Source organism: Stenella coeruleoalba (genome assembly GCF_951394435.1).
Source record: "Stenella coeruleoalba genome assembly, chromosome: 1".
NCBI classification, from domain to species: Eukaryota; Metazoa; Chordata; class Mammalia; order Artiodactyla; family Delphinidae; genus Stenella; species Stenella coeruleoalba.
The window spans coordinates 17,265,790-17,278,153 of NC_137169.1; the positions used below are offsets into that span (position 1 = coordinate 17,265,790).

Below are 12,364 nucleotides of genomic sequence, written 5' to 3' on the forward strand. Positions count from 1 at the left end.
TTTATTATTGTAGGTCTTTTCCTTCTCTTGTGTTTCCTGTCTAGAGAAGTTCCTTTAGCATTTGTTGTAAAGCTGATTTGGTGGTGCTGAATTCTCTTAATTTTTGCTTGTCTGTAAAGGTTTTAATTTCTCTGTCAAATCTGAATGAGATCTTTGCTGGGTAGAGTAATCTTGGTTGTAGGTTTTTCCCTTTCATCACTTTAAATATGTCTTGCCACTCCCTTCTGGCTTGCAGAGTTTCTGCTGAAAGATCAGCTGTTAACCTTATGGGTATTCCTTTGTATGTTATTTGTTGCTTTTCCCTTGCTGCTTTTAATATTTTTTATTTGTATTTAATTTTTGATAGTTTGATGAATATGTGTCTCAGCATGTTTCTCCTTGGATTTATCCTGTATGGGACTCTCTATGCTTCCTGGACTTGATTGATTATTTCCTTTCCCATATTAGGGACATTTTCAACTATAATCTTGTGAAATATTTTCTCAGTCCCTTTCTTTTTCTCTTCTTCTTCTGGGACCCCTATAATTCGAATGTTGGTGCATTTAATGTTGCCCCAGAGGTCTCTGAGACTGTCCTCAATTCTTTTCAATCTTTTTTCTTTATTCTGCTCTGTGGTAGTTATTTCCACTGTTTTATCTTCCATGTCACTTACCTGTTCTTCTGCCTCAGTTATTCTGCTATTGATTCCTTGTAGAGAATTTTTAATTTCATTTATTGTGTTGTTCATCATTGTTTTATGCTCTTTAGTTCTTCTAGGTCCTTGTTAAACGTTTCTTATATTTTCTCCATTGTATTTCCAAGATTTTGGATCATCTTTACTATCATTACTCTGAATTCTTTTTCAGGTAGACTGCCTGTTTCCTCTTCATTTGTTTGGTCTGGTGGGTTTTTACCTTGCTCCTTCATCTGCTGTATGTTTCTCTGTCTTCTCATTTTGATTGACTTACTCTGTTTGGGGTCTCCTTGTCGCAGGCTGCAGGTTTGTAGTTCCCGTTGTTTTTGGTGTCTGTCCCCAGTGGCTAAGGTTGGTTCAGTGGTTGTGTAGGCTTCCTGGGGGAGGGGACTAGTGCCTGTGTTCTGGTGGATGAAGCTGGATCTTTCTGGTGGGCAGGACTGTGTCTGGTGATGTGTTTTGGGGTGTCTGTGACTGTATTATGATTTTAGGCAGCCTCTCTGCTAATGGGCGGGGTTGTGTTCCTGTCTTGCTAGTTGTTTGGCATAGGGTGTCCAGCACTGTACTTGCTGGTCGTTGAGTGGAGCTGCGTCTTAGCATTGAGATGGAGATCTCTGGGGGAGCTTTTGCCGTTTGCTATTACGTGGGGCCAGGAGGTCTCTGGTGGTCCAATATCCTGAACTCAGCTCTCCCACCTAAGAGGCTCGGGCCTGACACCCGGCTGGAGCACCAAGACCCTGTCAGCCACACGGCTCAGAAGAAAAGGGAGAAAAGAGAGAAAGAAAAAAATAATAAAATAAAGTGATTAAAATTTTAAAAAATATTAAAAATTAAAAAGTCATTTAAAAAAAAGTCATTTTTAGACTCAGTCAGTCTTGAAACTCCTTTTTCACTTAATGCCTTATAATATCCTAGTGCCGTGGTCACTTACTCTGACATGAGATGGTTTGCTGTTGATGTTTTAAGCTTAGTTTGCTTAAGTCATGCTTTCAGATAGATACGATTACCCTTGGAAGTAGCTTCCTGAACTGCAGGTGTAGTGTCTCATACAAAGCCATCAGTCTCTAGAACAGCAGTTCAGTATATATAAAAATGATGCACTTGTTAAAACGGTGGATTTGTTAAAATGTACACCTCCAGACCGCATTTCCAGAGTCTGATTCTTACGTTGTGGTAGAGCTTGGGAATCTCCATCTTTAACAAGTTCCCCGTGGACTGCTTTTTTGGTATCTCTAGACTACATTTTGAGAAGCATTGCTGGAGAAGTTAATGGCTTAACAAAATTCTTAATGTATGATGGCAGATGTCACAGTGTCTATGCTGACAGCTCTCAGTGTTTTGAGTAGCTGCTGAATACGCATTTCCCAAGTGTTATTCTTTGCTTTCTCCTTGATTCAGCAAATATTTACTGAGCAACTGGTATGTGCCAGGCATTGAGCTGGTTGCTAGGAAAATAAACATAAATAAGACTGGATCCCTATCCTTACAGAATGTCTTGACAGCAAAGAAATCCTGCCACGTATGTAATTTTTTGAGAAGTGTATACAGAAGTCACCCAACTACAGGAATCCCCAAAAGACTTCAGTGTCGAACGTTATTTATTAGAACTGTTCACTTGGAACATCATTCTGCATTTTAGCTACAGTTGTAAAGGTTGTTTGGGGGTTTTGTTTGTCACTGTTCTGTTTATACATCTTTAGCTCCCAGAGAGCTTTGAATGTTTTTTGTTGTTGTTGGCTGTTATTTGGTTCATCATCATAAATTAAAAAGATGGCTCAACGTTAACTATAATCTACACTTAGGTGTGTAATTTTGAGGCCTGTTAAGGCTTGTGAGTGATGTTCTGATTGAGATGGACCAGCCTGTTCCTTTTCTTAAAAACAGATATGAGGTATGTACCTGACCTGGATTGCGTTAAGGGAGGACATCATGAACCAGTGTCCTGATTATTTTATTTCCTGAGATAAATGATGAAAGGTGGCAAAGCCATTCCCTGAGCAGTGATTGCAGCAATATGAGAAGAATCTGGGCAGCTTGAATTGCGTGAAACCAAAGCCAAAACTGATTAAGGAGAAATCTCTTGGGTGCCGGGATGGGAAAGTGGCTTCCCCTTGTCTCTATCTCAGTGTAGTATCTCTTACCATTAGAAAAAGCTGATACTAACCTAAGAGGCTTTCTGGCTGAGCTGAGTAAAACCTGTATTTAAAGGCAAACTTATACTTTTTTACACCTTTTATGTTAGAACTTTTAATTGTCTACTTGCTTTATTCCTAGCCGTGTCCCTGCTTTTAATTAATTGTGTAGATAGCAAGGTGAGTGTTTGACTAGAATAAGGAGATAACTTTTTCTACTATTGATTTCCTTGCTGTTTGATCCACTTTTCACCTAAAGTTCTAGAAAGACTCCCAAAGCTGAAGACCTGGTAGCATCCTTTTTTCCTTCAACTTTGTTTCAAAGGCAAACAACAGTGAAGGCTCTTATGTGAATCTGATGTTTTCATCTGTGTTACTACTTCAGAGGTTTGTCAAGACCTGTAGGTCTGTGTTTTGTGGACTGTGTTCACTGACACAGTATAGGGTAACCTTCTTGAGAAGTGAGTGGATAGGGTTCACTTTACAGGTCTATGAGAGATGAACTTAAGTTGTTTTTTTCAGATCTCCTCTCTGCTAATTATTAAATCTAAGATATGCAGCTATAGCTAGAAGGGCTAGTGGTCTTATGGGAAGGGAATTTCATTCAGTTAAACAAACATTTATTAAGCACCTATTGTATACCAGTCTCTTCACTAATCAGTGAGACCAGGAGGAATGGTACAGATTGTCTAGATGCTACCCAGTGTTCAAGTGATGTTGATTCTAGTAAGTCCAATAAAATCCAGTGAAATGGATTTGGTTACACTCGAAGTTTGGGAGGTGGAACTGGGTGAAAGGTGTGCCAGATCATTGGAATGAGCTCAGTGTTTCATCAGGGTATTCTGCTCACTAGCCATGCAAACTTGGGCAAGTTACTTCACCTCTCTGACTCTCCTTTAAGTAGTCGTAGTAATGCCTCCAGGGTCTGATGTAAGTAGTAAAGTAGATGGCAGGTATGCACAGTATCTGGGATGGTATTGAGCTGTTGTGGTCTGTCTCATTATTGCCATTGCCTGGCCCTCAGCATTCAGGAAGGCATGAGCGAACAAGAACATAGTGTAACAAAGACAAATCCGAAGGCAGTAGGCAAATGGTTGGGAAAATAAGTAAATTCAATTAAAAGATCTGAGCGTAAGGGAAAGATTAAATGGTTTTTTCACATATAACAGAGAGAAAGAAAACTGTCCCATCTTTAAACATATTGACCTATATTTCACTCATAGATAAAAGTACTTTGAGTACTTCTGTGACCATGAATTGATACAAATTTATTGAAGTACCTTTAACTCTAAGAATCAAAGGAGTTCCAAATGTCTGGTTAAAGAATAAAACTCTGTTTTGGTCCATTTCTTAGAGTTCTGTTATGTGATAGCAATCAGTGAATTCCAGCCTATTGCAATATGTGACACCCTTCTGTTTAGTCAGATCCCCTATTTCAGAAAAGGGCTCACTCCACTGTGGAACCTCAGGCAGCTTAGGGGGCTGGTGGAGTAAGCTACAGCACTGGCTCTGGTGCAGGTCCCCAGTAGGTACTGGAAGAAAGAGCAGAGAGCAGGGCTTTCCAGGCAGCTGTCTGCTCCCTTCTGGCCTTTTCATCAGCCTACCCCCGCTTCTCTTCCCAGATGGTCACCCTGGTGTCACTGCTGAGCAATGAAGTTAACAAATGTTTTAATTTCACTGCTGAACAGTTCTGCAGAGGAGGAAACAGCAGAGAGGATAATGAGAAGCGCATCAGATGCCACCATTGATGAAAGCTTCTCTTCCCCACTGGCTCAAATGATAATGCCAGACAAATTGGATACTGAGAGAGGTGGATCTGGGGTATTCAGAGAGCTTCGGGGGGAAGAAAACTGGCCTAGGATAGAATGAGATAGCTGTATGTTGTATCAGTTAAGTGCACAAGAGGGAGGGAGGGAGGGAGGATAGAAATGGAGAATAAAGAGGAAGAAACAGGTTTAAAACTAAGGGCATTAGCAATAGTGGGTCTTTATAAGATACCTACTCCTGTGTTGAACAAATTAGTCTTAAAATTTAGCAGCTTAAAAGAACAAACGTTTATGACCTCACAGTTTCTGTGGGTCGGAAATCCAGGCATAGCTTACCTGAGTCCCTGGCTCAGGGTCTGTCACAGGGCTGTACTCAGGGTGTCAGCCTGGGCTGCAGACATGTCGATGCTCAGCTGGGGAGTGTCTCTTTCTAAGCTCACTCACTGACTGTTGACCGGGGATGTGAGTTTCTTGCCACATGGGCCTCTCTATAGGGTACCTCTCAACATGGCAGCTTGCATCCCATAGAGGAAAGACACTGAGGGAGTCCACACATGGGCAAGATGGAAGTCACAGTAACCTAGCCTCACAAGTGGTGTCCCATTACATTTGCCATATTCTTTTCCTTAGAAGCAAGTCATTAGGTTCAGCTCAAGGGCATGAAAACCTGGAGGCATACTGGGAACCCCAGGCTGCCTACTCAGGTCCCTACTGCTGTCAGGGAAGAGGCATTCTAAAGAGATTTTAGGCCAACTAATAAAAGCAAGAAAGGATGAATAAATGCGACCAAAGAGAATTAAGCATTCAACTTACATTTTTATCTCATTTGTTTATTATTTTTAAAATAGAGACAAAATGAGTTTATCTTATGTTCATGGAAGTTACTTATTCCAATAAAAACTTAATAAGGATTATTAAATTGTGTTTTATCTATGTTTACTTTTGGAGATGACCAAAATTCATAGGAACCTTTTTTTTTAAGTTTAACTTAGCTCTCTGATCAGGAAACAAGCTAGAACAAACTCAAGAAATACGAAGTCTAACTCATTTATAATCCTGTTTATTTGGGAGGAGAGAAGGAGATAAAGTTCCTCTAAACAACAATTTTAAACATATAATTACTGTCAGAATATATAATAACTGTCTAGGTGAACTTTGCCAGTGTACATGTTCAAGAGATCCTTTTGTGTTGTGTATGTGGCTGTGTGTGCATGTGTGTGTCTAGAAAACCTTTTTGCTCTCTAAAGACTCTCATGAGAAAATATTTTCTTTTATAGTATCGACACTAAAAAACATCAGAGGTAAGTTGTAGTTTTGCCAAGTAGAAATATAAAGATTATACATAAGACTATACTCATGAAATTAAGTTTCAATTACCAGATTTTTCATTATTGCTGAAATAGAGATATTAATTCTGCCTTCCAGTTGGCATTCCTTCCATTTGTGTGAGAGATGCTCTGTCAGACCGAAGAAAGGAATGCTAATGTTGTTTATTTTACCCCTGGAGTTGATATTTTAATGCTCTAGGTTTTGAAAAGTCATGAAGGGAGTTGGGTTTTAGGCATATGGTGCTGAGACCCATGAAGGATAAGGCACATCTAACAGACACTGTGGCTCTGGATTGAGACAGAGTTCAAGATTAGTGCACTGGTTTTCAGGGTTGTCTTCATAAAGGTGATAGTTAAAGCTATATGTGTGAGAGCTTTTCAAAAGGAGAGTATATAAAGTGAGAAAAAATAAAGAGTTGAAACCAGTCTTAGGTACTGCTTTTGCTTATGGATTTGGAAGAAGAGCCAGTGAGGAAGGCAGAAAAAGAGTGGTCAGAAAGGTGAGTTCTTACCCAAAATGCTTCAGTGTCAAGAAGTCAGAGGAGAATTGTGCTGTAGAGGTGATAGTACCGTCAAATGCCATAGAAAGGTCAAGTAGGTGGGGATCAAACTGTTGAGGGCCCACTTGCCAAATCCAAGGAGCATGGAGTTCTTGTGGCTGGCTAATCTGTCTTTCTGGGCACTTGTGTTCTACAGACCATAATGGGATGTCTTGTGGGTGAAGAAGGACAGTCAGCATTCCAGAGAATCCTGGATAAAGTAAGAAGTGAGAGCCTGGATGTTCAGACTGTCGTGTCCCTGTTGAGGCTGTTCCAAGATTCTAATCCTGCGGTAAAGACAACACTGTTAGGCAGACAGCCAGAGGCTGTAGAAGCAGTGCAGCCAAAAGGTACGAGAAACCTTATCCACCTGAGTGACTGAATTTTATTCTGGGCAGATGCTGTAAAGCTTGCTCCAGTGATACATTTCTTCAATGGCTTAGTTATTGTTAAAGTGATTTTCACATAAATTCTACCTGTAGTTCCAGAGACTGCATGTTAATATATACAAACTGAATTTCAGTCTTCATTTCTACCCCCTAGTTAAGTAATCTGACACCTTGGAGTTGGAGAATACCATCAGTGTTCTCCTGCCCTTCAGAAAGCCACACATCCAAATCAGTGTTTGGAGTGCCCACAGTGAACTGGTTTGCTGACAGCACTTAAAGGCTGAAGTTTCTCTCGTTTGGGTTAGATACAAAGCAGTGGCCTTGCTAACCAGAGGTTAACCTCTGGCTGGCTTTACAGCTTTGTGTTTCGACAGATACATGAAACATTTTTCCTTTCATAGAGTTTAAACAGAATAATAAAGCATTTTCCTCTCCAAAAGGAGATTCTGCATTCGGGTGCTCAGAATTGGCTGAGAATCACTTTACTATTCTGTTAGATCTCTCTTGACAAACCATGCTGTCATTTTCTTCAAATTGACGAGCTTCTCTTGTTCATCTCTAGCTCTTTCTCCCCCAGGGAGCACAGAGGAGGGAAAGACCTTGTCTGTTCTGTTACTAGAACACAAAGAGGACCTGATCCGGTGTGTAACACAGCTGAGACCTATTTTGGAGTTCCTGGAAACAGGCGAGGAGGAATTCCTGACTGGCTCTGAGAAAAGGGTAACTGTCGAGTATCTCTTCCTCCTTTCTGCAGCACTTGTTTTAAACCTCTTTTGTGACACCGAGCACTTTTTACCTTGCAGTATTTCTTCACATACTACATAGTAAGCACCTTGAAGCTCAGGTTCTTGCTTCATACCTCCGTGTATCCGCTACACCAGCTTGCTGAGTGCCTTGCGTACTATAGTCAAACATTACATCTTTAGATGCGTGGATGGTTGGATATTCCTGCTCTGACTCCGTGGGATTTTGATATAAAACATTTGTCCCAAGAGTTAAAGTGTTTAGGCACATTTCTAATTGTTATGACACTTTTTACAGAAATGATACACTGTTCATCTTTAGAAAATTGGGAAAACAAGCAGAAAGAAAAAAGTCCAAATCTTCCACCATCTCACCACCCAGAGATGATCACTACTAACATTTTGGAACATGTGCTCCCACTTTTTCTCATTTGAATCATCCTGGGATGGGATTATCATATAGCTTTGTAACTTTATGTTTTAATTGAATATATTGTGAATATATTTCCATACCTACATAAGGATTTTGGTAGCTGCATTGTATTGTCTAATGGATATACCATAATTCATTAATTATTTTGGGGCATTTGTTTCTTAGTTTTTGCTATTCAATATTTTGCTATTATAAATAATGTTACAGGGGAACATTTTACACACAAATTGTTGCATACTTCTCAGATTATTTTCTCAGGATAATTTCTAAGAAGTGAGATTTTGGAATAGAGAGTAAAATTTTTCAAGTGTTTGATATATATTGCCAAATTGCCCTTCAGGAAGGTTGTACCAATTTACACTCCCACCAGCCAGCTGCTAAAATCCTCATAAAACTGCTAGCATGACTTCTCAAATCAACTAGATAACTGTATTTGTTGGTGTTATGATTTCAACTTTGTGCTAAAAATATTTTTATATCTGGAAGGAAGGAACAGGGACAGAGAACTTTTGTGGTATCAAACTGTGGGAAGTGGCTTAAATGTTCAGGAGAGAAAATGTTTAGAAACCACTGGTGTGATTGCTGCGTACTGGATTGATAGTGAGGACTGGATCCTAGATTTTCTTCTTCTCGATCTTATATTGCTCTTTTTTTCATATAAAATGGGAAAACCTTTAATCTCAAAATTGTATTTTGCAAATTATGTTTTTAAAAGTTTAACTCCTTTGCACTTCTTGAGAAAGATAATATATGAACAGAATAAGATTAAACCCCTGTTTTCTCCTTAGACTTCAGATTAAGTTTAATTTCAGGCACTCAGTTTAAGTAAGTTGCTTATAGCTCTAGAAATATCTCATTCCTCGTTTAGCGATTTCATTCAATTACTCATTCAAACTTTTTCCTTATTAGCTAGATTGAATGTGTCCTTTGAACTGTTTCATTATCTTGATAAAAATAGCATTTATAGGTAGAGCCCAAAGTCAGCCCCATTCCCTGCAGCCAGGCAGACCATGCTGTCATTTTCTTCTGTCACTTTCAGTTTACTTGACAGAAAGGGCTGAAGCAGAAGAACTTAAATTAGTTGTAAATCACAAAAACACTTCTTAGGATTGGGGTTCCACCAGAGCTTCGTTAGGCTACTCTTTCTCATGAAAATTGAAGCAAAATAATAAAGCAGGAATGTAGAGGTGAATGTTGATCGCATAGGCACAGGGTTTTTACACCATGTGGAACATGCTCTCAGGCCTTTTGGAACTTTTTCTCTCTTATGGAATGATGCTAATCATAGGTACCATGGCCCTTCTGTAAACATACCTTGGGTTCTGGGGGTAAATAGGCATTTTTTCACTTCAGGATTGGAAACAGATACAAGAATAGTAATTGCTATAGCTGCCATTTATTTATTTATTTATTGTTTACTGTGTGCCAAGTAATGTACTGAGGACCTTTAAAGCATTACTAAATTCTACCCCCGCAGCAACTTTATGAAGTTATGGTTAATACCCTAACTTTAAAGATGAAGAAACAGAAGCTAAGAATGGTAAGCAGCGTACCCAAAGGCACAGCTGCTTGGGGCCAGCATTGGAACCCAGACTTCTAAACAAAGCACATCTCTTACCCACTGTGCATCCTGCTTCCTAATGATATCAGTAACCACTATCATTTATTAACAATCACATATGTCCCAGGAGTTTTGCTCAGCTCTACAAATGGCAACTTCATTTTAGAGAATTGTCATACTGACAGTGCAAGAGTTGGTATTGTTATCTTCTTTTGCAGATGAGAAGAATAAGGTTTAAAGACTTAATTGCCCAAGGTCACACAGGCCATACATTTTAGAACTGGATTTCAAACTAGGCCTGTCCGGCTTTAAAGTTCATACCCACTCTTTACAGTATCGGGCTGCCTCGTTTTGTATCAGGTTATTGTTTACGAGCTAAGACATAGCACAAAAATCAGTATGATTTTTAGATACAAGCCCTTAAGGTTTAAATTTTAGCTCATTTAGTAGAAATCTAATATATATTAGACCTTAAACAAAGAGAAAGACTATATTCTGTATGGACAAGGTATGTGACAACTTAATTTATAATATACACATGCCTTTCATATATGTAATATAGATATTTCTTTTACATATATAAAACCAATTTGGTTTTATAGCTAAATTTATTATTTTAAAACAGAAGTAATTTGATAATAGCGTCCTCTGGCATGCTACTGTGACCATCTGCTTGACTCTTTCTCCGGAGAGCTGGCATTTTCCCAAAGGAAAGTTCAAAATTTAGTTACTGTAGATTACATGTATTGAAATAATCCCCTGCATTATCCACAAGAGCCAAGTTATACATATTTAATTGCAGTCCATTAAGGCTAGTTCTATTGTGATTGGAAAATATCTTTAAAATAACTGTCAGGTGTTTGATTTTTCAACCTTTTGCTGGAGGCCTGTGCCCTCTTGACTCAGAAAACCCTCTAGCATACCAGGGAAGAACAAGTGGGTAGAACTGTGGGATGGTGACTGGAGCTGGTGCATGTGGCCACTGGGGAGGAGAGGGCTGGATAATGAGGAATCTGCTAGAAAAATTATCCTGAAGTGCACTTTAAATCTATTATTTTGGAGGCCACAGACAAATGTATGAAGTATCCGGGTATTCAAATTGCAATGCAGATAAAGTAAAAGGAAGTAAAGTAATAGAATTGCTCTGAACTTGCAGCCTCTGCCACTGTCATGTACTTGACTGAACAGAGATGAAAAACACTGTAACTGTATTTATTAATTGCCAGTCAGTTTTGCAATCTTAGTGTCTGAACAAACTCAATCTAAAGCTTAGATGTAAGCTGCTTGCTCTATCATATAGGCCTAGCGTAAGAATATTTTCACAAAATGCAAACTGTCAGAGGCAAAGAATATGCACAGACCCGCAATTGAGAAAGAAAGATTTTCATGGAGCTGTTTGTTTGGAGAATGTTTTGGATTTTTATTGAAACAGAATAAGGAAGAGACTATGACAAAACTAGCGCTAGAGACAAGCAGAAGAGGACCTGGAGTCGGGGCGGTTTGTAATGCTGTCTTGCTGGTCTTTCCAGTGGTGTGTCAAATGCACTTAGAATTTCCAGTAACTGGTGTCGGGTTGATTGCTTGCCACTGCAGGTGATTCTGAATTGCTGTGAGGGTGGAACACCCAAGGAGACAATAGAAAATTTGTTGCACAGAATGACTGAAGAGAAGACCCTGAGCGCTGAGAGTTTGGTAAAACTCCTTCAGGCTGTGAAGATGACATTCCCAAACTTGGGCCTTCTGCTGGAGAATTTGCAGAAATTAGCTGCTTTGCCGAGCACCACAGGTATTAGTTAATTATTGACTCTCTGGACTGGAACCACTCCTACAGAAAATTATAGCTTAAAACACCCTTTTGGCTCCTTGCTGGCGGGGGAGATAAGACAATGTTAAGAAAGGCCGTTGTGAAAGAGAAACTAGCTGTCACAAATCAGTGATTCTCGATATCTCTGGAGTTAGGATCGGAAATCTAAGAATTTCTTCTCCATTAAGCTCCCCCGTGATGTTCCCGTGGTTCAGGGTCTAGAAGTGTGGCTTTCCCGGGGCTGTCACGTGCCACCTGTGAACGCCTGTGGAGCAGATGGACTCACACGTGTGAGCAGCAGGAACTCAGGTCCTGACGTCCCCACTCCCACTGGAGTGCTGTTCGGTCCCAGCAGTGCCCAGAATTAACCACCCCTTGTGTCCAGCCAGTTTGCGACTATCCCTTTGAAAAACAACCCAACTCTAGCCAATCATCCCCCGTCCCAGAACGTTTGAGAATGAAATGGTTTTCAGAAGAAGGCTATTTAGGAAATGAGAGAACTTTCTAACTAGCTTGTAAGAATAATATATACTTATACAAACTTGAACAGTTTAAAAAATAAGAAAACTTCAAATCCCACCACGTGATAATTTCAGTATTAAACACATTGACATATTTTATCTATCATATTATTTTTACAATGTTGAGATACTCTACCATATTTTACCATTTCCCCCACTTATCAATATAACATAAACATTCTCCTCCACATTTCAGAACACTCCCTAGAATTCTATTTTTTTTAAGGCTATGTAGTTTCTATCATACGTATACTTATGCTGTCTTACTCATGCCCATGTCTAGGGGCACATGTAGCATAATGGTTAAGACTATCAAGATTACTGGGATTTGCATCCTGACTTCTTCGGTAGCTCTGTGACCCTGAGTAAGTGACTTAACCCTTTTGCACCTCATTGTCTGCCCTGTGAGATGGTGGTAAGAATGGTACCTTCCACCTTCATTTTTGTGGCTACTTTGAGATGATATATGTAAACA

The 12,364-nt window shown here is 39.6% G+C and overlaps 1 protein-coding gene across 9 annotated transcripts in view; it reads left to right on the plus strand.

Moving 5' to 3' along the window:
• The window catches only part of ZBTB40 (zinc finger and BTB domain containing 40), an 80,796-nt gene that overhangs the window by 44,111 nt on the left and 24,321 nt on the right, over positions 1-12,364 (plus strand). For 8 of the 9 annotated variants that reach the window (XM_079903476.1, XM_079903475.1, XM_079903473.1 and 5 more), the window contains 3 exons: positions 6,596-6,788; positions 7,390-7,547; positions 11,158-11,350. In XM_079903476.1, the coding sequence (XP_079759602.1) occupies positions 6,596-6,788; positions 7,390-7,547; positions 11,158-11,350 (544 nt within the window). The remainder of the gene's footprint in view (positions 1-6,595; positions 6,789-7,389; positions 7,548-11,157; positions 11,351-12,364) is intronic. The other variant, XM_079903480.1, reaches the window with a different exon arrangement.